Source organism: Orussus abietinus, unplaced genomic scaffold (assembly GCF_000612105.2).
Source record: "Orussus abietinus isolate OABI.00-Male unplaced genomic scaffold, Oabi_2.0 scaffold74, whole genome shotgun sequence".
Taxonomy (NCBI): Eukaryota; Metazoa; Arthropoda; class Insecta; order Hymenoptera; family Orussidae; genus Orussus; species Orussus abietinus.
The window spans coordinates 467,168-494,568 of record NW_019395987.1 but is presented as its reverse complement, the minus strand read 5'-3'; the positions used below and the strand labels follow the sequence as shown (position 1 = coordinate 494,568).

Here is a 27,401-nt window from a genome sequence, read left to right as displayed (position 1 = left end):
ATCAATCAATCACCAGTACGAAAGAGTAAATGTCTGCGCGGCCGGAGAGAGCAGTGCGAACCAGGTGCAAGCCATCGATGGAGTCCAGTGTACGCTTACTCAACATGTTTACTGATCAGACCATTCTGATCAGAGATGAGTTGGGAGATTGCTCACGGGCAGGGTCGCGCGATCGCAATGTGTGCTGCCCTCTGGTTTCGAACGTTAGCTTTCACCGTTTTTTGCCCCCAAGGGCGGCATAACGAATTTCTGGTAGGGGCTCGCGCACTCGCGATGGCGGTGCCATCTACCAGTTGCCGTTGGCGGCTCACGTATTCGAGGTGGTAATACCATGCGGCAGTTGATGGTGGTGGCTTACCTACGCTCATCGCACTGCACGCTTTTGATGGTGAGAGAAGAACACTCGTGGCGCCATCTTTACTCTACGAACACTGTTGCCCCGAAATCGACGTGATAGGGAGCTTTGGGGCACCCGTCGATGTCACGTATGGAACTCGCATGCAGCGAATCTGCGCGAGTGCGATCGCACCTAGAAATTTTCGCGCGTCCCAACCAGCCAAGCGCCAAGCTACGGGTCGAGGCGTTGAGTATGTGTGCGTTCGGCGCTCCACTCATAATGAGTATGCGTGAGAGCCGAATGCTGCGAAAAATCCTCCCTAGCCGTGGATATAAGCCGAGTCATTTGGCGTATGATTTTTACATTTCCCCACTAGCGTTATCGAGCGTTTTTCGAGAGTTTTCAAGCGTTTTTCGAGCATTTTCGAGCGTTATCGAACGCTTTAAGAGCGTTTTCGAGCGTTATCGAGGGTTTCCAAGCGTTTTCAGAGCGTTTTCGACCGTTATCGACCATTTTTCGAGTGTTTTCGAGCGTTATCGAGTGCCGTAGAGTCCCGTAGTGTCCCGTAGTGTCCCGTAGTGTCCCGTAGTGTCCCGTAGTGTCCCGTAGTGTCCCGTAGTGTCCCGTAGTGTCCCGTAGTGTCCCGTAGGGCACTCTACGGACGGGACTTTACGGGACTCTACGGGACTCTACGGGACTCTACGGGACCCTACAGGCGCTCTACGAAGCTCTACGGGACGCTATGGGACTCTACGGGCACTTTACGGGCACTCTACGGGCACTCTACGGGACTCTACGGGACTCTACGGGACCCTACAGGCGCTCTACGAAGCTCTACGGGACGCTACGGGACTCTACGGGCACTCGATAACACTCAAAAACACTCGAAAATCCTTGAAACCCTCGATAACGCTCGAAAACGCTCTTAAAGCGCTCGATAACGCTAGTAGGAAAATGTAAGAATCATACGCGAAATGACTCAGCTTATATCCGCAGCATTCGGCTCTCGCGCATACTCGTTATGAGTGTAGCGCCGAACGCCCTCATACTCAACGCCTCGACCCATAGCTTGGCGCTTGGCTGGTTGGGGCGCGCGAAGATTTCTAGGAGCGATCGCACTCGCGCAGATTCGCTGCATGCGAGTTCCGTACGTGACATCGACGGGTGCCCCACAGCTCCGTATCACGTCGACTTTGGGGCAACAATGTACTTAGAGTAAATAAGGCGCCACAGGTGTTCTTCCCTTACCATCAAAAGCGGGCAGATCGGTAAGCGTAGGTAAGCCACCACCATCAACTGCCGCATGGTATTACCACCTCGAATACGTGAGCCGCCAACGGCAACTGGTAGATGTCACCGCCATCGCGAGTGCGCAAGCCCCTACCAGAAGTTCCTTGCGCCGCCCTTGGGGGCAAAAAACGGTGAAAGCTAACGTACGAAACTAGAGGGCAGCACACGATGCGATCGCGCGACCCTGCCCGTGAGCAATCTCCCAACTCATCTCTGATTCTGATCGCCATTTTCAGCAGAAAATCGCAATATGTTCCCAACCATTCACAACTCATCGGTAACCGCTTTTCCCTCTGAATGCACCCATTGAGTTAAAAGCTGTCCCTCACTATCATGAATGAAAAATAGTAATCTAACACATACAATGTGCAAAATATATAAAACATGCCTAATTGAAAATTCGTAAGAAAATGATATGAAGTATTTCGATAAACGGAAAAATTCAATTCATCATATCGATTCATCATAACAATTAAAGGTGTTATAAACCTAAACACTCCCTATATGTAGGGAACTTACAGACATTAGAAAGTCTACATTGAAGTGCCATTTCCTATTAACCTGACTGTTTTTAATTTTCAAATAATACTAAATTATGAGTTATTCTATATTCACAATGGCACCAATTATAAGGGTATGCTCAAAGTATATATGATTATGGTACATATAAAATAATTATTCATATATAAAATATAATACAAAAAGAGCAATATATTCACTAGAATACTGGAAAAAAATTGTCTACATGGTTTATCAATCAATCACCAGTACGAAAGAGTAAATGTCCAAAATGTAAACCATTAACAACATCAAAACCTCCAATGAAGTGTCCAAATCCACATGTTTGCTATGGGATACCACGTAGCAATTGCAAATTTACTTTTGGAAAACCACCAGCTCCGCCTCCAAAACCAATTCCACCTGTAGTTGACAATCCTGATTGTCCTTGGTGCAAGGAATGACCAAATATACTTAAAAAATTATTATAAGTCTATTTATTGCTAACATAAGCGCAGTAAAGAGTAATAAGTAGATGAAATAATTTTGTAATAGAGTTTGAAATATAAATTTTTTACAGACAGTAAGTAAGTACTTTTATTACAGTAGCAAACGATTCAGAAGTCTCCAGCCCTGAATGGCTAATGATAACTATATCTGTCGTTATGAGTTACAGAAATGCCCCCTGGGTTTCTACAGAACCTCTGAATTCTTTGACAGTAGACAGTATGGCAAAATGTCATATCATAAATTTCACTTTTCTTGTAGTCAGGTTAACTGACCCTTGGCTTCTTTTCAGGAGGCGGTTTCATGTCTTTCTTTTCAGTTTTTATATCCTGCTTAATTTCTACAGCTGGAATAAAGTAAATATGATATTAGATTAATAAAACTGTAATTATACTGGTTTTAAGAGTGTGATGAAACTGTTGAAAATAGTTACAAGATTCTGTTAAAGGCTGAACTGGTTTAGGGACAGGCAAAGGGAATTTACGGGTAAGCTCAGCAAGTAGCATATCCACCCTTTGTCGTTGAAATAACGAACTAGGCTCTTCTCTAACTGGGGTTTCTTTTTTTGCTGTCATTGCCTTCCCATTTTTCAAATCCCATGTATATCCTTTACTAGGATGATATCGTGAACATGAACTAGATTCCTCAAATGCTGATTGTAAATGATGAACCGTAGAGAGCTGTATATAAACATAAACATTAATTTCACTCGTTGTTACTTCCATTATTAAAAACTTCTTGAAAAATATACCAATCTAGAATTAATGACTGATGCTAGATCTGGAGCTTGGTACACAACTCCTGCAATAATATAGTAATCTGCTAATGGTGTCGCTTGAGTGGGTGAATGGCGATGTTGTTTTCGTATCACATATAAAATAGGTTCTTGTACATGTAGAAGAATATATTCTAGTCCAGTCATATTCCTGAAATAAGAATCATCCAAATGCATAACACATCATAAATTAACAAATCATTTCTTAAAAACCTTATATTTACGATAGTTGGTCTGGATTTAATCGCTGCATTTTCACTATTTCATTATTACACGTTCTGTCATAAAATGGATTACTCCTTTCTGAAAAGTAATCCATTATATTGCTAGGATTTAGCATTGGAATCCATGCACTGTCATGCCAGGATAATCCCAGAGGATTCTCTGAAATACAAGATTGTTAAAAAAATATTTTGGTTAGATTATAATTGAGAATAGAATCATGATATGGAATACAATAATTTTAGGTTAGATACACAAATGTTTCGTTTTCTATGTAAGTAAGCCGTCACAAACTCAATCAGAATTATTTACCTGGTACTGGAGGGCGACCAGGCATCATTTTGCTGTTTCAAAATAGTTTAACGTAATACTTCTTTAAGGTTACGGCACGTTACAGCACGTTACAGCACGTTACAGCACGTTACAGCACGTTACAGCACGTTACAGCACGTTACAGCACGCCACAGCACGTTACAGCATGTTTCTCGCCATTCTCTGAACCTCTCACGGTGTCTTATCACAGCAAATTCTCCGGGGTAACCAGGGGTAACTGCCGGTCCATCAGTCGGGCCACTATCCACCACTATCTCTGACCGGGACCCGTCTCCGATCAGCTCCGATCAGCTCCGATTGAGCAATGTGTCGGGTCGCCGGCCCGCTCGAGCCGACCACTCAGGGAACCAGGTCGTGGCCCAGAAAGAGATGATAGGACGGCCATATTGGTCAGCCCATTTTTCAGCCTCCGGATTGGTAGGTTATCTACTTCACATTTCCTGTTTATTCGAACTTAGTTTTGACCCTCTTCTATGTAAAACATAATTTTTAGACTTCTTGATGTTACAAATTCATAAATTGTATTTCATTCACCGTTTCTATTCACAGCCTGCACCGTTTTTTACTCGCTACTCCTAATGTGACAACTAAATCCTAACCAATTAGGAAGCTAAGATTTTTACTGACCAATATACGTTTTCTACTAATAAGATCCTATCTTAAATAACTGGACACCAAAGCATTTCTATAATTTTCACATGAATCATTTTTTGCACTTAGACGTTTACATCGTTTTCTGCACACCTGAAGTCGTTTCTGTAGATTTGAAATCTTATTTCTAGCAGCCTGAAAATACAACCGTGCTCTTTCTGGGTAATCCATATCGACGATGTTGAAATCTCCTTCAAAATATTTTCTTTTAGTTGGCATAAGTGACTGAATAAAATTCCGCATTCTTGTTTCAGTTTCAGAATTTACTGTAATGTATGTGACATTTTGATCGGTAGATGATGTTTCTTCTAAGACTTCTCGCTTTGGCTGATTAAAGATTTGCTGGTTCATCATCCTTGGAAAACAAAAAAAATACATCAGAGTAAGAGTAATGATAGTAGTCATTAGCGAGCACTATTTAAATTACTTACACCGTTGTATTCTGTAATTTTTCTTTTGACACACATGGTGGCATTTGTATGAACGTGCAATTTCTGACCTCTGTCGAGAAGATATTTAATTGTGGCACAACACCTTTTTTTAATTCTCTAGCTTTTCCAAATTGCTTTGGAGCAAAAGAGTCCTTGGTAAAGTGCTGAGAACAAATGCAAGAAGCAGTAGAGAATTTAATACTTTCAAAGTTTTCAACATTAATAGCTGAAAGCCATTTCTTTTGCATTTCCAAGTCCTTAGGAAATCTGAAAACATTAACATCAAATTAACATGAAAGTTTATAATTAAATTAATTATTATTAAGTCTCTTTGTGAAACATTTTAGTAATATAACCTTAAACTCAATTAAAGTTTCTTTGCTTACTGAAAAAACGATAAGCTGCTGCTCTTGTTACTTTTTGCATTACAATTTGGCACAACGCATCTTCGACCCATGTTGTGAATTGAAAATACCTGCCAACTTCACCACTTCATTATTCACTCATTCTCCCACTATAATACAACCAAATACGAGGCAGTATGAGTTCTAGCAAGTGGATCTAGATATTCAAGGTCAGAATTCCGGTTCCACAACTCGAATGAACTGAAGTTTAATTGGTTTACACTCGGTTTAAACCTTCCATAAACCAATGAAACTTTAGTTAACTTCGTCCTTAACATAAACTAAAGAGTAACAGAGAGTGCCCATACTCCATCTTTTATAACCACGACGCGTTGCTGTTAACTGGCGTAGAAATGCCAAAACTGTTCTACATTTAGCATGGACGCACTTCTTATTACGCGACAAGTTCAAATGATATCTACAGATTTTTTAATTCTATAACATGGAATAGTAAAACAGAGATCGTTACTGTCAACTGTCGGTATTTCAGGCACACGATCATTAAAGTTCTCGAACATTTTGATAGATGGCGGGGTCAAAAAAATCCGGGAAATTTACTTTTTGAGGAAATGGATTGTTATTTCTCCATGTAACGCGAAAATGGCAATAATCGTGAATAAAACTACAATTTACTGTTGTTCATAAGAAATACAGCTGACACATGGAACGTGCGACTTGTCTAGATACCTCATTTCCGCATATTACACTTATTTAAACATATCCTTTATGTAACAATATTCCTGAACTATACTGCGCCGTAAATCTTTGCGGAATAAGTCCTTTAGTTTTAAATAAAACAGTATTCTTAGGTTGCATTATTTTACCGACAACCGTTTAAACTCGTTCATTAACGTATTAAAAAGTAGAAATTGCAAACATGCAAAATCCAACCTAATTAATCACAACGTAGTTTCCAATACGAAAAATTGTAACACAACCGGGTAAGGCAATAATCGTAACTCGTTCTGCGATTTTCCAATATATTTATTTGTATGGACAAGTCGGAGCATAGTGCACAATATATTTAATATATAGTAGTCTGGGGAAGGGGGATCAGAGTACATTCTGGAGTCTGAACACAATATCTTACAATTTAACGACAAGATGCCTGCGTTCCTCTGTATTTGCTTCTGTACGTTACGTTATTCGTATATTCATATATATATATATATACATGTATATATGTATAGTATATATATATGTATATATATTCGAGTTATATAATATATAAAGCGCAACAATTCACTAATGTACTTTTTAATTTCTTCCTCTAGGGAGAAAAAAGGAGAAAAGAAAGGGCGTTGTTAATATGTTATGTTGTCTCTCAGTCCACTTGGTTTTATTTATCTCCGGGTATCGGCTCGGTGACACTCTCTCCCCCCCTTTCTCTCTCTCTCTCTCACATTCTCTCTTTCTTTCTCTCTCTTTCTCTCACACATTCTCTCTTTCTTTCTCTCTCTCTCTCTTTCTCGCATCGATCGATTATGCAAATCTTGTGGCGAATGCGTCGGTACTCGTTAACACTTGTACGTGATTACTATTTGTTTATTTATTTCGCATACGATACGGTCGTATGTACAAGTACGTGTGTACGCGCGCGCGCGCGCGCGTGTGTGTATCCTTAGCATGGAGGAAGTCGCCGGTCGCTAAATAGTAATTACTTATTTATTAGTAAAATTACACTTAGTCTCCGATAGGTGCGGGCCGACGCGAGGCCCTGATACGTCGTCGTCTCTCTCACACTCGTTCTCTCACCCCCTCTCTCTCCCTCTCTCCCTTTCTCTCCCTCTCACACTCCCCTTTCTCTCGATCAGATTCACATCGCGTTCTCGTCATCGTAGAATTATCATTAATTTGTTTAAACATGCGCGCAAGTATCGGAGCGTGTGTAGAATACAATAAGGCTTTTTCTCTCTGCGAGGGCTGCGTTCGGGCGAATTTGCGAGATTTCGAGACGTACTTTTTTTCACCGTCGAGGACAGCTCCTACTTTCTCCCGTGAATGTAGCGTTTACTCTATAGTTGAATTTGTTTAAAAGCAAATACATTGTACAGCCTATACACAATTGTTATGACTCTTTTATTCTCTGCCTAACTCGCGCGCATTCTCTCGCATTCGGTCTCCCTCTCTCATTCTCTCTTTCTTGCATTCTCTTTCACTCTCAGAGCTGAATACCTGTTTAACATAGTTTTACACGCAGGACCTTTTAGACATTACCAATTTACCGTATGATCTTATTCGTTACTTCTAAATTCGATTTATTATCCGATCGATTTTAACATTATGAGAATAAACAACGCATAAATAAGTTTCAAGAATTAAATTCTTAAGAATAAACGGATAACAAAGATTCTTTCGAATTGACTCGGAAAGAAATATTTTCTGGAATTTCTATTGAACGAAGTTAAAGACTTTGGCCGTCCGCTGACATTTACTAAAAAGACCTTGAAACAGTTTTCGTCCAGTTGGTGATGGTACCGTCCAGGCGTGGGGATGTTTGTTTAAAAGACATTGAAAAACCATTTAAAACAGACGATCAACTCTGCACGCTCTCTCATCCACCTCCGATCTGCTGACGGGGAGCACAGGGTAGGGTCCAGGTACTTAGGCTATCTGTATATTTTCATAAAAATCCCTTACACGATCGGCAACGTCCACTCGTTCATTTTCTCGCATTTTTTTTTTTTATAAAAATCACAGCTCAGCACCAGCATTTATTTTAAAGCCCACCCCATCTCCGGTGGGAAGTGCCTCACTAAAACTGAGGAGCCCCTTGTCGCGTCTACCCCTTTCCGCCTCCGATAAATGTCAATTTGGAGTTTCCGTGTCAGCTCTCGTCTCGATCCTATCTCGGGTCTGTATCTTTTGATTTTTGGCATGTCCCGTGCAACACCATGCGGCCCAATTTCATGTCTGACTCGCAGCTCGTCCCGATTCGGGGTACGACATAGCTCGTACATTCTCACCTCGCAACGACGATTAATAATGAAATAATAAAGGTCATAATAAACGTTACCGAACTAATATTATGTAATTATTTATATGTATCTTGCATATTTATACGTAATACGCCAACTCGTGACCGTCTCCCTCTCTTTTCTCTCCTTCTTTCTTCCCCTCTTTCATTCCGCCACCGCGCAGTCTCGCACCCGCTCTACTCTTTCCACTCGCTCGCCTCTACCTACTTATTTATTTTTAGTAAACAAATAGCATTCTAATTCTCGATTTACAGTTACTTAACGTTCCTCTCCCCCTCTCTCCCCGTCTCTTAATTATTTAGAATCGTAATTTCTTTTTTTTTTCCTTCTCTCCATCCATCTCGTCCGCGCTTACACCAAGTACCACCGTCTTCCCTCCTTTACATCGTTACCGGTACTAATGATAAGTCGTAATAATAATACACAATTAAATCGCCTATAGGGGATAGCGTTTAGCAAATATATGCAATTTCTCTACAAAAATCCAAGTCTGAAGTATATTCTTTACAGGTAAAATACATTGATCCGATTAACAGGGTTTACGGCCCTCGTTCTCTGTCTCTTCCTCGCATTCGTTTTCATTCCCTCTATTGGTCCGCTCGCTCTCTACCTCGCACGCGTTAATCAGTCATGCACGTATACGCTTTCATTCCTGTTTCCCCATTCTTCTTTTTTTCACTCGCTCGTATCATATGCTTAATAGAAATTTCACTTTGTGTCAACTCACGGCCGCGTCAGAGGTGCAGGAAGCTGTTCTCGCCCTGCGACGTAAAAGGCTCTCCTGGATGAACAAATTTCCGCTTGACAGAGGAACTTTGCGACAGCCAAATAAACTGCACGTGCATAAGGAAATAGTGCATTTATTGCAGCGAAATCTTCATGGCTCGAGCAAACTTTATTAGGCTATAACCAAATCGCATTGGTATTCCTCGTCAAGGAGACATTTACGTGCTCCGAAGGATCATATTCACTTTTATCTTCTTTTTTTTTTTTCTTTTTCTTAATTTTTATGGAGTGAAATAAACGCCATTTCACGCAGGGCGGATGCAGCTTCGAAATAAGGATCCTGCGAAAATCCGTAAGTTTTCAGTCTAACGGGGACTTGCCATTCAGCAGGTCGTATTTCGTTTGCGTCAGCACTTGCGGATGCGCCGGAAGTCGGGTACTTTTCTTCGTGTCACCCTGCAAAGCAAATTTACACGAATAAACGTGATAAGCACGATTCTAGGACGATAACAAAGAACATAAAGTTTCCACGGAGAGAACAAACGCGTTCCTTTACATTATGAAATATACTAGTCACTTTGAACATTAATCTATCGTTACATCTCCGATCTGAGTCTGCATTTCTTGTTGCGTTTATAAAAGGGGCGTACATTGACACGGACTACCCAAATACTTAGACGGTGCACGTTGTACCACGAAATCGTGATCTGTTCTCAGATTCGTGTCTCCGTAAAGCTAATTTAAACGTGTAAATTAAAAAGTGCCAACGAATCGAGTCATCGACACGTTTCGAAAGCATATCGTTACAAGAGATCAACATCCCTATACATGACGCGATTAAAACATTTCCCTAGCACGGGAAATCCCGAAAATGTAGGAAGCATTTCGAGTGTCGTTTCTTCTACAGGTTTTATGGAAATTGAGTACTTTGCCTGTTTCAGGAAACGCGATATATAATGTGCAGTCAGAAGAAGAGCCCTCGCCTTCCGACGCCGCGCATCGCTCGTTACAAGTATGTCCGCTCGACACTTCGCTACAGTAACCTATGTATATCTATATTACACGACGAATTGCGCTCGTTATAGGCTATTTACATCGAGGATTCACGTCGACTTTGTACAAAGAGATGAGCTTGGACAACCGCGTGTTGGGCTTACGTGCACCATTTATATTACAGACCCCCCGCGAGTTATCGCCAGCCGAGACGCTCGTAGCACTACCACTCGTGGCACGACTTGTGATTTCGACAACTAAACCGCTTCGCCTCTTCCTCTAATCCGATTGTTTTAATTGGCCCTAGAATAGTTCTCCAGCTAGGAAGGTTTCCCGACAAGTGAACGCCGCCAACATTCCGGGTATTCATCGGATTCCGGTACCAGTACCAGTTCCAGTCTTAGCGCTAGTGCCGGCGATAGTGCCAACTCCGGTCCAAGTCCCAGATCTATGTCGAGTTTACGAGCAAGCGAATCGCGTTACAGTACCAATCCGAAGTCTGACACTCGAGATAGGTTGTGACATTGGCGATAATTCTCGAGAATTTGGAGGATTCCCTTCCCTCGAAAGGTTCACTCCCGGGACCGATGCCGGTATCAATTTCGGTTCCACTCCCAGAGAACGCTTTGGTCCTAGTTCCAGACTAGCGATCGAGCCGTGCACCCGTGCATCCATGGTGGCTCGTTCCAGATCTGACTTCGACAACTGCTTCGGATTCCTCTTTCTAGATCGTATCGTGGCGGCGGACCCAAAAACGGTTCTCCAACGAAGGAACGCCATATTCCGTCCAATCGGACCCTGGTACCGGCGCCAGTTTCCTAGCTTCGACGTGGACTAACGTGCTAGCGCTAACTTCACTCCTAGTTCCATCCGTGTTCCCCACTAGCATCGACCAGCACTCCTCGCACAAACCACGTGGCGACGCGTCCCAGACCTGGCCATGCCACGTTGCACCTATCGGTTGCATCCAGCCCACGTGGGGGGCCCTCAATTTGGACAAACTGAGCGGCTCGAGCTATCTTCGACCCGAAATCGTGGAGAACCGACCCTAAGAGATCGCATCCTCGGGGGGTACTCCAGCGAGCGAACCGCCTGGAGGTCCTAGCTCCTGAGCCGAACACCGGGGCCGGACCTGGATTTAGGTGTAGGCCGAGCTCGCGTGCGGCCGAGCTGCGCACCCGCCGCACGCAAACCGCAGGGCGGCGTGTCCTAGGTCTGACGAGCTGCGTTCCCGCTCGCGGCGGGGTGCGAGTGATGGGTTTGTGCGGAGTTTCCGGCTGCGGGAACGGGAGCGGGGGCCGCGGGTCACTTGGGCGGGAAAGGCGAGATCACCGAAGCGGCTACCGCGGCGGCCTGCTGACTCGCCAGCACTGCCGCTGCAACACACACAGATACCGTTAATGGGGCTGTGTCCACTGATTACGTCTCTTTTTTACCCCTCTCCCCGACACCCGACTCCTTTGATCCGCCGCGGACTTCCGGAATACCGGAACAACCGACGCGGAACCGCGCATCGAAACGTCTCCCCCAAATCCATTGCCGTCTTATTGCGCCAATTTCGGGACTCTCCTAATCGAGGACTTGAGTTTCGATTGCGAAACGCGAGTCATTGGGCTGGGGAATACTTTTATCGTTCGGGAACGAGATGTCAACGAGTACTATGTGCAAAGTGATCAAACGATCGGTTTTGAGGGTTTTTTGCCTTCTATTTTTTCCAATTGCCTAGACTCGCCATACATGTGTCATAGAGCACTCGCGAGGAAAAGTATGGAATGGATAATCTAGAGAAGAAACTTGAAGATTTGTAAGAGAAGATTCTGATGTATGAAAGTGGATGCCAAATTTTAATGAATACCCAAAACGAATGAAGAATGCATGTTTTTGAAAGTATTGAGTGTGGTTTTCCTTGCAAGGTTTACAGATTTAGTAGATTTTGAAATAGTATGTGTGGACTCAGCCAATGGGAAATTAATAACCGCTCTTTTTATGTATTATCAGCCGACTCGTTATTAAACTTGGACATTGAAAGGTGGAAGACGTTTGGCCATTTTCGGATATTCGGGTACGCGACGAGTTTCAGGGATCGCAAGACAAAAAAAACAGGAATTCAAGTGACTCAAAGAAACGAACGTCGTTAATTCCAACGTCGGAGGACTTTATCTCGAGTTTGCATTCCCCTTTCGGACGAGTCCAAGGAGCCGGGGAGTTCTTTTTATCCCTTTAAAAGAATAATCAAAAAGGTCGCATCGGCCGAGAGGCCTTGTGGTAGAGCAAGGAGCGCGGTCAAAGAGAATCCAAGGCGACCGCGAAAATGGTGTGGCCAACGACCACGGTGTTTCGGCAGAATAATCGACAACCGGCGATCCCGCCGCACCCCAGCCCAAGTCAATCAGCACCTTAAGGAACGAAGGACAAGGCTAAAACGACCTCTCAACTTCTACACCGGAAGAGGTCGTCTGGCGAGTAAACGTCCCTTTGGCGGAGGATCTTCTTTTGGCGGGTCCATCATCAGCTCCGGCCCAAATAGATTCGGCTAAACCGCCATAAATTGCGAGGTTCCCTCCAAGAGGACATTTACTCCCACAAAGAGAAGATTTCCGTCGGTGTGCGGTGCGCACCCCATGGGTCTCCTTCGGGGTGGAAAGCCGTAAAAGCCTTTCCCCCTCATTACGAGGACCCGTCTCCCTCGCGACTCGTCCCCTCGCTCTCTTGCGCTCTATCTCGGCTAAAAGTGCTAACATACATCGCGCAATCGCATGCGATACTTTCCGGGCCCTCTCTCTCTCGGCCTCTCCCTCGTTCTCTCACCCTTGCTCGAAAAAAATCCGAGGAAAACTAAATTAAATCCCGCTCGAAGCCCCCGAGAAGCTTCGCGCCCCGGCCTATCCCGAGCAGGCGCGAATCCGCCCTACCGCGATCGATTGAAGAGAGCTGTACAGGGTGTACGCGACGTTTTTACATAAGGATATGTGAGAAACGGGACGAGAAGACGGGGTGGGCGCCGGGCGGGAGCAAGAGGAAGATGAAAGAAAGGAGCTGCTCGGCCCTGACCGGCTAAGCGTTTTTTACCGGGCTCTCTTTTTCTTTCTTCTCTACGGAAATCGGTATCCGCGAGTCTCCAAGATCCAGCCAGCAGGGTGGAGGACTACTTGGAAACTCGCCGAATTATGGCAGTGGTCGCTTCGATAAGATACACTTGGTCGGTTTTGACTTCGTCCTGCATTCGCCGCACATTGCGGTCACCGGGATTGCGATGGGACGATTCCCCGAGGTGCCGTTCCTCAGGAAACTGGTCATCGATCGAGTAATACTGGCGGTATAAAAATCTTTCGAAGTTACGAATGGACGCGGTTTAATATTTCGACACGGTTTCGAGGGAAAGGTTCCCTTACGGTAGAGCATCGTCGTTTCGGAATTGCTCCGGTTCCGTGCAGCTGTTCCTATTTTACGTACTAATATCAGGGATCGTTAAAGCGGAAAGAAACGTAGGAAGAGTAGGTGGTTCTTTTCGCGAGAAAGTGCGGAGCCCGGATCGCGAGTCGATCGTACGTCTCTTGGTCGCGGAATAAACTTTCTTCGGGCAAGAACGGCACTCTTCGGAGAATCGGCAAAAAACGGACGCGAGGCCTGATGCAAGGTCCCACGCTTCTGCGAGGTCATCGCGAAAGTATCCCCCGGAGTCACGTAGAAGCATGAGGGTGGAAGACAACTAGTCTAACGAAACATATATCACGCTCCGGTCGAAATTAACAACTATTTCGGGCGCGAGTTAAGCGATCGTTCGTTAGCCTGCCTCGGGTATCATTCTCATTTCCTTTTCTCTGAAAGAAGCACGATAAATAATTATCACAGTCTGAACTAGCCTAAGCCTACGAACCGTTATTAAGACTTAACCGCCCTAACGCCGTGTGCTTTCGTTACCTCCCTTGGACGATACGCAAAAAGAGGTGGCATTTCCCGAGCGAGAATGCCGGAATTCCCCCCACGCACCGCGCAATTCCGCGCCACCGCGTGGGTCGACGCACTCGACGACGGGATAAAACACTTAAACTATTTACAAGTCTCTCGTGGAGTGCCTCCCCCCTCTCGTCCGACATGTCCGTCTCTCGTTTGTTCGGTGACTTCGCGACACTTTACAAAAAGCGACCCTCAGGGGTCCTGGTAACAAAATAGTGCTCGGCAAATTCGTGCGGTACTCTTACTCTTACTTAGGGCAGAGGGACAACGCTTAGACCGCACGGGTGTCTCCTTTACACCGGTTAAACGACACGTCCGAGTCTCTCCGTGGGTGTACGCGTGCGCGCACGATGATCTACAGTTCCCCATCGGTGTCACGCACGACACTCGCATGCACGGCCATTCACCCAAGCGCTCTCTCGCAGTTGCTTCCTCCGATGTTTCTCTCATTACGCACCAATATGGTGTACGGTTATAGACACTCAAGCTCTAGGACAGTGGCTGAGTTACCCGCTTTGTCAGACAGTCGGTCGTTCCCCTCGGGGGCGCGAGCCGGCAGGGCTTGCGGCCGGACGAGGGGCAACGAATGTGAGGCGCCACCCCCGGGAAATACCTACGGCACGCTGAGACCGCGGGGGTCCACTCCGACGCCCGAGGAAACACACGAGGATCGGTCCTGGAGAAGGTCCGGGACGTCCCCGAAGCGGACCGGTCTCGGGCCGGACTCTGGTCGGGCTTGGACGCGCGCCGGACCAACCTTGGACCCCTTGTTCCACAGTTTTCACCTAGTTGGAGCCGCGGATCGCCGGAAGCCTTACTGTCAGGGTCTGACGAGAGGCTTACCTCCGTAGGGCGCGGGGTACTGTCCGGTTAAAAGGGGATACCCCAGCCCCACGTGCGTGTGGTGGTGGGTGTGGACATGCCTCTGCGGGGGCGGCGACCTGTTGTCCTTGCCGAGGTTGCCGGCGGCGGCGTCGCCGCCGACCTGCTGCTGCTGCCCGCCGGGTTGACCCTGTTGCTTCCCTTGCTGCTGTTGACCCTGTCCTTGGGGTGGCCCAGGACCGGCGGCCGACGTAGGGGGTCCGCTGGGCGGCCTCGCGGGAGTGGGACCCGCCGCCGAGGGACTCGCCGATGCCGCCGAGCTCTTGGGCGTGGGCGACTTCAGGGCCCGCTCCTGGAGCTCGTGGATCTTGTGGGCCGAGTAGTACTGGTTCGCGTGGTGTTGCAGCAGGTCGAGGGCCTTGCCACCCGGAGGTCTGCTCAGGTCCTCGGGGGCGTGGTACCTCGGGAGCTGATGCAAGTACGGATTGCCCGAGTACGGTCCCGGTACCAACATGGGACTGAGACCTCGGTAGACCGGGTGACCGGGGTCGAAGGGTAGAGCTCCATAGTGCTGGGGCTGCATGTATCCCGGATGGATATACGCGTATTGAGAGGTGGGAGGTGGAGGTGGTCCCTGGGTCTCCATCGTGGGTTTGACGCCCTCCTGTTTGCCTTTGGGGTCCTCGGGTTTGCCGAGATCCTGCGGCTTTTCCTGCTTAGGCTGGTGCTTCGGACTCGGCGGTGGCGGCTTGGACTGTTGCCTCTTTGCCGCCTCCTCTTTCCTAGTCTGTTCCCCAGGATATAGGTGGTAAGATCCGGACAAAGGTGTCCTTTGACTCTGCGGTACGTGGTACATGTACGGGGCCATTTGGCTCTTCATCTCGATGCTTTCTTTGAGTATCTGATGATTCTCGTGCTGCTTATCCTTGAGACTGGGCTGCTGAGGCTGTGGCTCCTGCTTCACCTTCACCTTCTGCTCGTGGGCCTCCTGCTCGGCAGGTTGGTTTTGCTGTTGGGGCACGGGTTGCGGCTGGTACGGATACCCAGGCGGCATGTAACCTCCATAACCCCCGTAGTAATGGGGCTGTTGCTGCGGCGCAGGGGGGTTCAGCTCCTTCTTGTCCTTCTCAGGATTTTGCAGGCTAGTCATCGAAGGCATTTGCGGTATATTCAGGGGCTTCACCTCTTGTTTCGGTGTTAGGTCACTCGGCTTGGGATCGCCGGGCTTCTCTTGAACGCTCGACACCAGGTACGGTGGCTGCCCGTAATACGGATACATGCCGAAGTGCGCCGGCAGGTGACTCGGGGCGTTCGCCTTGGGATCCTTCTCGGGACCCTGCTTCGCCTTGTCGGCGGACTCGGCCTCGAGAACGGGCGCGGCGTCATCCGAAATGTCCGAGTACGCCGGACTCTGAACGTCTTCCCTCGCGTTGTCCATCATCGGCGCTTCCAGGGGCGAAGGATGCGGACTCCCACCCGGAGATTTCCTGGACTTCTTCTTGTAGCCCTGAGGCTTCGGATTCCTGGGGTCCTTGCTCTTGTCCTGTTCGGGCATCAGAGCGGCGGTCGGTTTGACCTTAAACTGCGGTATCTTCGGGTGCAGACCCACGTTAGGGTACGGCTGCAGGTGCGACTGTATCGTTTGTCCAGGGTGGCCGGGCGAGGCGGTCCTCATACCGGGCTGCTGGCCGACCTGATTCGTCAGCCCCTGCAGACCAGGGTGCTGGCCTGGCATGCCAGGCACCCCGGTAGGTTGCTGTTGCTGCGGCGGCGGCGGCGGTTGCTGCTGCAGAACGGACTGCTGGACCGTGTGCGCCTGCGCAGGCTGACCCAGCTGAGGTTGCCCAGGGTGCTGTACCTGCTGCAACTGGTGGGCGGGCTGAAGTTGCGGCTGCACGGCCTGCATCGGCTGGCCGGGCGGCCCCTGCTGCTGCGGCCCTGGCGCCATTTGCGCCTGCTGGGGCTGCAGCAACGAGTTCTGGGAATGCTGCTGGACCTGCACCGGCTGGGGCGGCTGCGGGATGTTCAGCGGCTGAGGCATGCCGACGGCGGGGTGCGGCGAAGGCACCGGCCTGGGGGATTGGCTCGGCCTGGGGCTCGGGCTCTGGGGAGGATTCGTCGCCTGCCCGGGTTGCCCGGACCTGGGGGGCGGCACCGAGGCTGCCACGACTACCGCGGTTGCCGCTGCCCCCACGGGCGCCGGCAGGTCGTCCTGACCGAACCTCAGCACGCCCGGCTTCACGATGCTCTTGTCAGAGTGGACCGGCGTGGGCGGCTCTATACTCGGCGAGGGCACCCTGGGCGGGGGTGGCGTTTCGGGCGGCAGACTCGTCGCGGGCGGACTCGTCGCCCTCACGGGCGTGCCCTCGGGCTTGTCGGCCGGCGACTTGACGGGCGTTGCGGGGCTCGGCGCCTCGATGTTGCTCTCGTCGTTCTCCGACATGCTGGTGATGCCCTCCTTCGTGTCTTCGTCGTCCGCCGAGCCGTGCGCGTGGCTCTGGTGGTACTTCAGTCCGTTGATGTGTTTGTACTTTTTGCTGCAGTTCGGCTCGGGGCATTCAAGGAGGACCGGGCTCGCAGGGGGCGAGCCGCTGGGCGGCGTCGGGGGTGGGGCCCTCCGCTTGTTCTTCTCCTCTTCCTCGGGGCCGCGCGACTTCCGCTTCGCCGCGGGGTCCGGTCGGGGTGGGACGAAAGCCGCCGGCGACGGACTCGCCGCGGGCGAGCCCTGCGCCCCTCTGCGGCCCTTGGCCCCGCCGTTCCTCAGCTTGCTGTGCACGGAGCTCCGCGTCTCCGTGAAGTTACTCAGGTCGTTGCCGGGCGTCGCGTTCGCCGCGGCTCGGCCGCGCTTCCCTCGGCCCTTCGGCGTCCTGGCGTCGAGGTCGCTCGTTGGCGAGTCGCAGAACCTGGGCGGCGCCCAGTCGTGCCTCGTGCAGTCTAGGAGTGTCCCCACGTACGTCTTTCCCCGCCACGTCACGTTCACCACCAATACACCTGCAACAAAGAGAGGAAGTCCCAAATAGTAATGGTCGGTATAGGCCAGCGCCGAGGCGCTCGCGGCGAAGTCCATCGGGAGGCGTATGTTAAATTTAAATATAAAACGATACGATGAAACTCTAATTTCTTACAGTCTTGGGTATAGTTGGATGTGAAATTTATAATATAATTATGGAAACTAAATTAAGGTTAGTGGAGTTAAGCATTTGAAAATTGAAGTCTATTCCGTTAATTAGGATAACGTTTTACTGGAGTATTAAGAAGACTTGCTTTGCCTCTCTATGATGAGGAGTGAAAGTTTTCGAAACTTGTTTGGTATAATGAAGAATAGGGATGGAGCTTCGGTCATTCGCACCTGAATGCCCTTTCCCCTTGTTTCGAGGGAGAAAGCGGATGTAATTATTAAATCGTTAGGTCTGATATAAGTAAAGGGGTATAACGATGCCGAGGTAACGACGCCCGATTGTGCTCCTTTGTCACAGATGAGGAGTTAAGTAGCTAGAACGTGAGATTGTCGTCCATTTAAGAGCTGATCTTAAATTCTCTGCCAGGTGCAATCCATTTGTCTTCCCCCAAGTTCATTCCCGCCAAGAAACACCTAAGTGGAGTTCTCGGGGAAAGAACTTTCCTTTTTCCGCTCTTCATCGAAATCCCGCCGCAAACCCTCCATAAATCACAGGAGGGGCAGAACCATCCCGCCCCACGAACATATACAACACGACTGGATCGAATCCAAGACAATCAACCGGACTACACCTTCCACCAATTATAACACCCGTAAACGTGCCGGGACATCTAAAACGATCCATTAGAAAAATGTCTACCAATCCTTTCCTGCTGCAATATGTATATTACAAAAGATAAAATAAACTTTTAAATTAAATGTTCCTCTCAATGGTTTTTCTGTCTCGATTCCTTTTGAGTACTATGCAAGAATTCGGATCCGAATGCTCTCATTTTGAGAATAGTTTCGAAATTAGGTGATTTTCCCTTTTAGCCGTGACAAGAGAAGAATAAAAATAAAAATAAAATAACAAAAAAGAGTTCTTTTTTTTCAGAGAATATTCAAACTATTCTTCCGAAGCTACGGTCTTCTTCATCGGATCATTTGGATCCTTATCGCCGGTTTTGTTTCAATCCCGATCCACCGTGATTAATCGATTGTACCGATGGCTGCGCAGCAAATAAATCAAGGCCACGACATTTTCAATATCCTCGACACCTTTGAAGCCTTCGATAATTTCACTAACTCGGATCGAGAATCGCTATGAAAGCCGCTTCTGCGAATTATCCAAGCGGCAGCGAACCGTGGCCTTCAGGGGCGCCGGTAATTGCCGCACCAATTGAATCAAACTTTTGACGGACGATTCGAGTTAACGGGTAATAAAGGCACTATGACAAGTGGGTTATCGATCGAGTAAGCCGACGGCCCTCGACCGGATAGAGGCCAATGCGATCCCGCGGTTTTGTTCGCCGGAACGACACCGATACCGATCGTACAAAACGACCGCTCATAGACCGAATCGTGTCACGCTCCGAACGCTCCCGACATTGCTCGACACTTAACCCGACTTAACCGACGTGCCAATAGTCGTAAAGGAAGTGTCAAGTAATTTCACCGATATCGAATGGGTAAAAAGATATATGGCTTAGAACGCTCAAAGGATATTACGTCACGTTGAGAATTGTACGAATTTGCGAATGTTTCCCAACGCTTAACTCGCAATAATCAACGTGCTGGTAATGGGAAAGGAAGAGTGCAGTGATAACGAGAAAATAAGTGTATCACTCAAAACGAAACCTTCGATATGATCGATTAATGCTGATTGAAACGGCCTCATAATTTAACAGATAAGCCAGTAGTCGGAAAGGAAGCGTGAAATAATTTTAACGATGCCAAACGAGGCCAAGAAGGAAAATATACTATTTAAAACAATAGCTGAAAGACGACGACTGGCGTCACGCTCGAAATGCTTCCGACGAGCTCGTAATCAGAAAGGACATACACGGCAATTATGGTATCGAGTAGGACAAGAAAGAAGAACCGTATCGTTGTAGATAATGCAGGAGAATTACCATCATTATCTTTACCTATATTACAGTAAACCGTAATCTTTACCTACATAACTGTAACCATGCACTACTGTTACTTCCGTAAAAGTGCACTATGTTTATTAAGTTGCACGCATGAAAGATGAGTCAACGTTAAGAAGATGGTTGCAATGGCCGCTACTTCAATTCGTTAACAACACAAAGCTATTGAAGGGTGAAAATAGGTATAATCGTCCGTATTCCATTGCATAAGACAACCAGAAAACGCTATTCTTTCTTGGATCCGATGGTGAGTTATTGGAATCTCCCGCAATACGCATTGTTAATAAGAAATGTTCCCTTTCTAATTTCTCGATAAAAATGACCACGCCACGTATCCTCACGAAACACTGACTGGTGATTTTTTAAAGGCTATTATTCTATAGAGTCACGTTTCTTTAGGATTCATAAAAGGTGCTTATGAAATAGAAACTGTTACATATCTATTTGCACGGTCATGTAACGATCACCTGGGCACATTGAAGAAATCCCAAAAAAGTCCTACCAAAATATGAGTCCAAGTACTTTTTCAGACCGCATCGATCGGTCAATCGACGAAGATCATCGAACTCGGGTTCATCGCTCCCCGTTCGGACGGATTGCTTCATGGAAATGTACCGAGAGTCGCATACGAGAGCACGCTTTCCATGTGGAAGAATACATTCTCGGGTTTCGGTTGTCGGCCCTGGCCCTGAAGTGACCATTATGACGTCACGTCAAAGCGAATCGCCAATTCCGAGGTCACAAGGGGCCTATCGTGCAGGAAAGACGACACAAGCACGAATCGATGCCGCACGGCGTGCAACAATGCCCGGCCACATCCCAAAGGGGGTTCAAGGCGACCAACCTTCCAAAAGCGAAAGGACGCGTATCTCTTTCGCTCAGTTTGATCGACCTCTCCCCGATTTTTCCTCTCCGTCTCGCGCGGCCATCTTGCTCTTGGCCGTTGATTTCTCAAGAGATACCGGCCTTCTTGCACTAATGAAAAAGAATCTCAGAATTGAGACGTCCCTCGCCTTTGCCAAATTTGGCACGAACACTTGTTCTTGCCATTCCGGGGAGGCGATGGAGCTGGCGCGAACAGAAAAGATGTATTCAAGTACGTAATCAAGGCTCAGAGATTACACCGAACCACTTCTTAGCTATAGAAACAAATAGATCAACCTCTCTAAAATATAATTTTTAGTACACGAAAGAATTTCTAACGTCACTTTGCATATAAAAAATATACATATCTAAATTATTGAGCAGAGTTCTTTAGTTTAATACCGGAGGCCTGGGAGACCTCGTTCGAGTGTAGGTATTAAATGAGCTATAAAACACGGTTTAATGGATATGTAACTTGTAACAATAACATTATGTCGTGGTTTGCGTAAAAACCGTTGCTCGGTAATCACCAAACCGGTACGACAGTCGGTAGTCGAGGTTAAAGAATTCTCATTCTACCACTCGGCGACATTTTACGCCCTCTTCAATGCGGAACGAACACGGAAATTAATGAAGAAATCGGGGGGCGGGGGAGATAGAATTATGTTAACGCGGCCGAGGCACGACGTTTATGAGTTTATGAATAATTAAGTCATTCTCGTCGGCATAACAGTAAGCTACGAGAGCGTTAACCAGCGAACGGATATTAAGATAAGCGCTCATGATACGCTCGAGTAACGATCCGCTGCGCGATTTCAAGCCGATCGGATTTCAACTTCCTCTTCGATTACGCGAACAATCCATCGCGCAATCATGTAGCGCTCGAAGAGTGCTTCGCAACCTCGAATTATCCCGTGCTATCGGAGTCTAATCACGGGAGAGAGGGGAAGGGGAGAGAAAATAACTCGAAATGGCTGCCGTTCGCTGCCGCGGAGAATAGAGATGCCTCGTTCCGCGCGTTGAAGTCTCCCATATATTACCAGCCCGGCACAAAAGCGAGCGCCATACAAGTGGAAGTTCCACCAACAAGGAGCAACCTCCCCCGCACTTTGCAGACACATAACGTTCGGCATATATACCGGGACCTCGAGAGTGATTTTTCGCCATTGGCCGGTTGATTTAGGGGCTCTAAGTGACTAAACCAGGTGTAAATGGACGAGGTATCCGCTTAGCGCGATTCGGTCCGCGTGTACTCGCCCGTGCGGTTCGTTCGACACCCCGAAGCGGCTTAGAGTCGCCTCTAAGGACTCGGGGGAATCAAACGGAAAAGCGAACGAAGTGACGAACAGGGTTAATCCTATTGGACACGCCGAGCCCCGAGCTTGAGTACTTAATTACATCCGAAAAAATCACCAACGTGTGCTGGAGAAAATTATCGGTTTCCTTTTCACCCGCCACACGTTCGTACGTACGACTTCCAAATCGATTTATGCAGACTTAGGTTACGCAAGTTCTAACGTACCGTGAAAGCAGTTCCATAATGCTTCTCGTCGAGGGAACTAATATTTCTTGGCTCTGACGCGGGGCTGCCATTAAGGTAACGTAATAAATATCATCGGTATAAACACGGCGTACAAGAAATTCAGTAATAATGTAGAGAATGTGGTAATAAAATGATCTGCATCTTGGGGGAAAAATGAGTTCCTAATGGTATCGACACATTTGAGTACTACGTTGGGGTCGGCGGTCAATATGGTGTCAACGGGTGGGATAGGTTTCTTTTATATCAAACAGCCGTCGATATATCCCCGAGTTACTAATGGGAATCTCTTTATTTCGGGGTCGAGCAAATTTCTGGCTCTTTTCTTTTCCTACGAAGTTCTTTCTTTTCCTCATCAGGCCCGCCATTCGTCTGACAAGTTCTCTTGTCCGGCGTGTGGCGCCCTCTCTCCGCCTCTCCTTCTTCGCTCTCTTTCTCTCCCCCTCTTTTTCTCTCCTTTGGCGGAGCTATAAATCGTCTCCCGCATCGCGGAATTCCTTCCAGCTGCACCTCTACGCTTCTTCGATTTTCCTCCGCGCACCCCCGGCGTGCGAAAATAGAACTGTCGCGAAAAATCTCGGCCGAACGTTCGGGAGGATAAAAGGGTTGTCGGATGAGAACGGCTGAGAGTCATTCTAAACGGATGGGAACAAACCTCAGCAAAGTACCGCAGAATGCATCGAAATGCAAGACTAGCGTCTCGGAACGCTAATCTCCTTTCGTGAAGAATAAAGACAGACGACGCGGCTCTTAGGGTGAGACTAAAGATTCTGTAAACACTCTCTTCAAAGCACTTAGAGTACAAATACTACAAAGTGGGTAATGATGAGCATTCTTGAAATTCAAATTAACGATTCCCCGACACATTTGCTAATAGTAACCTTTTCAAAAAGAAAAAGAATCACTAATTAAATCGCTAAAGAAATGGACTATATATCGAAAGACATGTGAAATTACGGAAATTGAATCTGCAATATGAGCTTTGATAATGCCTTTCGAATTAATTGAATATTACGTCTTGGTAGTCTAATTTAACAACTTTCGGGAGATTTGAGAAGATTGCTGGAAAGTAACAGATATGTTTACCAATGTTGTTTAGGAGCGAATCAAGGCAAATTCCGCAAACTATTGTAGCGCGAAATAAAATAGAGTATGAAGGCTAGGAAATTTCACGAACGTTAGTTCCAGTTGTTAAAGACAAAGACTTTACGGTAAAAGAACGCGATTATAGGCCATTGTCCACGTTTTCGTGCAGGTACTTAAAACGTCAAACATGGAATACTGACCAGCCACAAGACACATAAAAACCACGTTTTGTACTTAATGGTTACCGCTGAGTCCGACTAACTATTCAAGTATTATATCTTAAATTTTCACGAGAAGAAAATCGCGTTACTTGAATACTTGCATGATTTCTAGCAGCGGTGAATTTCCCCGAGGCACAAAATCATCTTAGGCGAGGTCCCGATAAAAACTGAAATAAAGTATACGGAACTGGCGTTGTATTTTTTTTTTATCTTGCAAACCCTCTTTGTTAACATTACAGGTTTGACTGTATTCGAAGAAACGTTCGGCTGTCATATGTATTCTCTGACGATTATGAATTACACCTCGTTTGAAACCTGCCGACTAAGTACTAGATTGACGTACTAGAGGGTCACGAGCATTCTAAATTAGACTCGAAACACGATGATTCCCTAATTGATCTCCAAATATAAATAAAATTAATTCCATACCCTCCCAAGTTCGCGGCAAATCCATCTCCGCTAAATGAATTTAATTTCCAATTTAACCGCCGGAGAAAATCGCCCCTTTCCATAATTCCCTTATTAAGTCCATTAAAATCCCCGTGGAAATGAAATTCAGCGGAACAAAACGAGGAGCTTCGTGGACCGATATATTCCCAAGTCTCGTTTATTCGCCCGATAAGCATCTCGGGAGAATTTCCGCCTACGAATTTCCCCGAGGTGCGGAAATACATTCGGGGTTCGAAAAAGCAGAAAAAAAGAGCGGCGTCTCGACCGGTCGGAGAGCCATCGGAGGCGAGTCTTCGCCGAGTGAGAACAAATCTCGGCGAACGCTCGTGGAATGAAGTATGAGGACCGAAAAGCAGTAGTCTCGACGAGGGGAGAGAAAGAGAGGCAATACGACCGGCGCTCGAGAGCGAGAAGGACGGGACTACTCTACGAGGCCTCGAGAGAGCCGAGCCGAGAGGCTTGCTTCCAATAAAGACCCGGCTCTGCGGGCTATATAGACTTTGCCTTCCCTCCGGTACAGTCCGCGCGAAAAGCTCTCTCTAGAGGGAAGAAGGAACCCTCGAGAGCGGGTCTTCTTCCGGACTGTACAAAAGTGCTGCCACTGTACGTGTCACGAAATTATTACCGACGCCGCGGTACCGAGTGGCACTGCTCGCCTCGGTGTATACTAATGGACTTATTATCGAAGAGGTGGCCTACAATGGGGTACAGTCGGTGCCGAGAGGTTGTCGAGAGGAGCGCCAAAGGGAAAAAAAAAGAAAAAAGAAAAAGAAAAAAAAAAGAAAGATAACGCCGAAATTGGACCCGTTCCGCGCGAATCAACTGGTCTCGCCCTCGCCGCCATGACGGTTGACGAAGACACGTATAAATATTTTAACGTATTAGTATTTTCAACCTTCTGAAATTGATTTTCTTCGATCATTTTGAATCTACAGGTAAGACGGTGACGCACGGAGGGAGAAGAAATTTCATTTGTGTGTTTAAACGCGTAAGTTAAAAACATAAAACGTGTATAAGGATAGGGGGGAAACTTTTTTTTCCCCAGGAATGATGAACGGCCGAGAGCGCGAGTACCGTTAGAAGGGAGATAAATTACTACGGCGAAGGTTAGAAACTTTGGTAAGAAGAAATCAAATGGGATTCGGTCCAGGCGAACTTGTTAGCACACCTCGGGCAACGTCGAGGCGATAACCCATCAGCTGTTCGCGTCGACGGTGGCCATTGTGAATCGTGGAAGCTAAATGGCGCGCGCAGCAGGTACGCGCATCGACGAGCAAATTTTATGTACGTCGTTACGCGATGCCACAACCTCGATCTATACGGCGTTGGATGGGCAATAATATTTTACAATTTACCGGTAAAGTCGTTCGCGAGACCGGAGAGCTCTATCGGGCCCGCGGAATGCTCTTCACTTGGGGAGTCGCGGGGAAAGATGGCCGCCACGAAGTAGCGCGAAAATACTGCTCGGTACTTCGATCTTTCATGACCGGAGGGGTGGAAACGTTTGCAGTAATAGTGATTTCACTTGTACGTTTGGAAGAACCGCGGAATACGTAGATTCTTCAATTTCTAGAGAACATAAAGTAGATGGAGTCGCAATTCGAGTACGTACACGGTTAACGCGGGGTAGTGGCGGTACAGTGGTTCGGGCTATTAAGTTACGACCCAGACTACTAACCGCTACGTGTTGTTCGATGCAGCAACTGCTCGTTAATGTTAGCAGAAGTACCGTGTACTCCTGTTATTATACAGTAAAATGCCCGTAATACTTTTTGTAGTCGTAAGTACTCCTCTTCGGTGCTTCTCCGAAGTAAAAACGGATACTCGTATAAAGTAAGGAGGTACGACCCGCCGACCTAGATCCTTACATTACCGAGCACGATCGAAGTCGTGATCGAGTTGAAGAAATGACCACGAAACGTCCAACATCGGTCCTGCTATCGGAACTTCGTGAAGCGAATTTAATTTGAAAACGTATACAGGCATGATTTATCGAAATGCAATTCTTCGTTCAATAAAAAGCTGATACCGATCAAGATTGGTGGTTGTAGGTACGTATCGGCGTGAATCTGCGGAAACCTACTTCTTGGGCGAAAAGGCCACTTCGTAGTCATTTGTATTCTTCTGCGCTACTTCTCGGCGGTAAACATGAATATCGGGATAAAGTCAGCAGGAAGTCACGAAGGAAGCAAAAAGACTCCGACCTAAATCCGCACATCTCCGAGAATAATCAAAATGACGATCCAGGTGCAACCATGACCAGAAAACATCCACTTTTAGTTGTGTCGTTGGGGCCATTATGAAGGGAACTTTACGGGGGTCTTCGCCAAATGAAGTCTCAAAATTCACCCTCGGTCGCTTCCTGAAAACTGATGTGTAAGTCGTAGGCATGTGTGTACGTGTGTACGCGCGTGGAAGATATTCCCCGTGAGAGAAAGACACGCCGCTAGCTTTGGCAGTAAACTGGGGATGCTGAGGATCGATAACAAGCCGTAACCCAACCCTCTAGTGCTCCCTCTACGTCATCCCCTTCGTCAATGTCCGTGATCCAACTAAACTGCCCTGACGTCGACAATGTGATGCCCGCTGGAGGAAACGACACCATTTACGACGTGCCGACTGCCCGGAGAGTAGTAGACCATAAAGTAGCAAAAACTCAAGAGCTCGCCACTGAAATCCTGTATAATTTCGGATTTTTATGACCTCGTATTTCGTTGATATTTCGGGTCCAAGCCGAGTGGAAAGAACCCCGTTTCTGACGTCCTCGGAGGAAATGGTGCCATTCGTGGCACAATAAATACGTCTCAATGACACAACGAGAAGAAATAGTCGGATTCGGGTTGAAGCTTAACGTAAGAGTGAGTGGGCGATTCTTATGGACGAATTTATGAGTCACCGAATATCTTCGGTGTTCTTAGCATTTTAATGGAAAGTATATCCTGAAACGGCAGCAATATGCGTCATCCGCGAGGACCTCGTCAGATTTGAAGGAACATCCATCTTATAATTCTTATTCACGAAAACGTTTCGGCTGGATCACGCTACGTTGGAAATACGAAAATTGCACTAATCCTTTCCAATAATATTAATATCTTTAGTTACGAATTTTATTACAAACGTGATTGGGCACCACTGATGCTGAAGTTATAGTTCGAAGATGTACATCATGTATGTTGGGTTGTTGAATAAATTTTTTTTATACTTTGATACTTTAGACATTTTTTCCCT

At 47.1% G+C, this 27,401-nt stretch overlaps 3 protein-coding genes across 4 annotated transcripts in view; all 3 read right to left on the bottom strand.

The window, feature by feature from the left end:
- Positions 1-2,604: 2,604 nt before the first annotated feature.
- On the bottom strand, positions 2,605-5,623 carry LOC105697368 (mediator of RNA polymerase II transcription subunit 6). 2 transcript variants are annotated; one of them, XM_012420639.2, is made up of 7 exons: positions 5,401-5,623; positions 5,045-5,311; positions 3,942-4,968; positions 3,632-3,791; positions 3,384-3,558; positions 3,066-3,312; positions 2,605-2,978 (listed from the first exon to the last, which is right to left on the bottom strand). In XM_012420639.2, the coding sequence occupies exons 3-7, from the start codon at positions 3,967-3,969 to the stop codon at positions 2,899-2,901; spliced, it is 690 nt and encodes a 229-aa protein (XP_012276062.1). In that variant the 5' UTR covers positions 3,970-4,968; positions 5,045-5,311; positions 5,401-5,623; the 3' UTR covers positions 2,605-2,898. The 2 variants fall into 2 exon arrangements, with proteins under 2 accessions (XP_012276062.1, XP_012276061.1); XM_012420638.2 differs by having other exon boundaries at positions 5,431-5,623.
- LOC105697226 (THAP domain-containing protein 1-like) lies at positions 4,617-5,501 on the bottom strand. Its single transcript, XM_023433963.1, has 4 exons — positions 5,431-5,501; positions 5,045-5,311; positions 4,881-4,968; positions 4,617-4,838 (listed from the first exon to the last, which is right to left on the bottom strand). The coding sequence occupies exons 1-4, from the start codon at positions 5,499-5,501 to the stop codon at positions 4,617-4,619; spliced, it is 648 nt and encodes a 215-aa protein (XP_023289731.1).
- Positions 5,624-8,757: 3,134 nt separating the features above from the next.
- Positions 8,758-27,401, bottom strand: part of LOC105697225 (zinc finger protein 608) — a 69,288-nt gene continuing 50,644 nt past the window's right edge. Inside the window, exons 4-5 of the mRNA XM_012420355.2 lie at positions 14,946-17,915; positions 8,758-11,521 (exon numbers count right to left, since the gene is read on the bottom strand). Coding sequence (XP_012275778.1) covers positions 11,451-11,521; positions 14,946-17,915 — 3,041 coding nt within the window. The 3' untranslated portion in view covers positions 8,758-11,450. The remainder of the gene's footprint in view (positions 11,522-14,945; positions 17,916-27,401) is intronic.

Excerpts from the sequence above, each read along its gene's own strand:
- LOC105697368 (XM_012420639.2), bottom strand. The coding sequence starts at position 3,969 with ATGATGCCTGGTCGCCCTCCAGTACCAG. Across the intron at positions 3,792-3,941 it reads TGGTCGCCCTCCAGTACCAG|AGAATCCTCTGGGATTATCC; the intron begins GTAAATAATTCT and ends CTTGTATTTCAG. Across the intron at positions 3,559-3,631 it reads TTAAATCCAGACCAACTATC|GAATATGACTGGACTAGAAT; the intron begins GTAAATATAAGG and ends TTCTTATTTCAG.
- LOC105697226 (XM_023433963.1), bottom strand. The coding sequence starts at position 5,501 with ATGGGTCGAAGATGCGTTGTGCCAAATTGTAATGCAAAAAGTAACAAG. Across the intron at positions 5,312-5,430 it reads AGCAGCTTATCGTTTTTTCA|ATTTCCTAAGGACTTGGAAA; the intron begins GTAAGCAAAGAA and ends TAATGTTTTCAG. Across the intron at positions 4,839-4,880 it reads AAAATGTCACATACATTACA|TCACTTATGCCAACTAAAAG; the intron begins GTAAATTCTGAA and ends AATTTTATTCAG.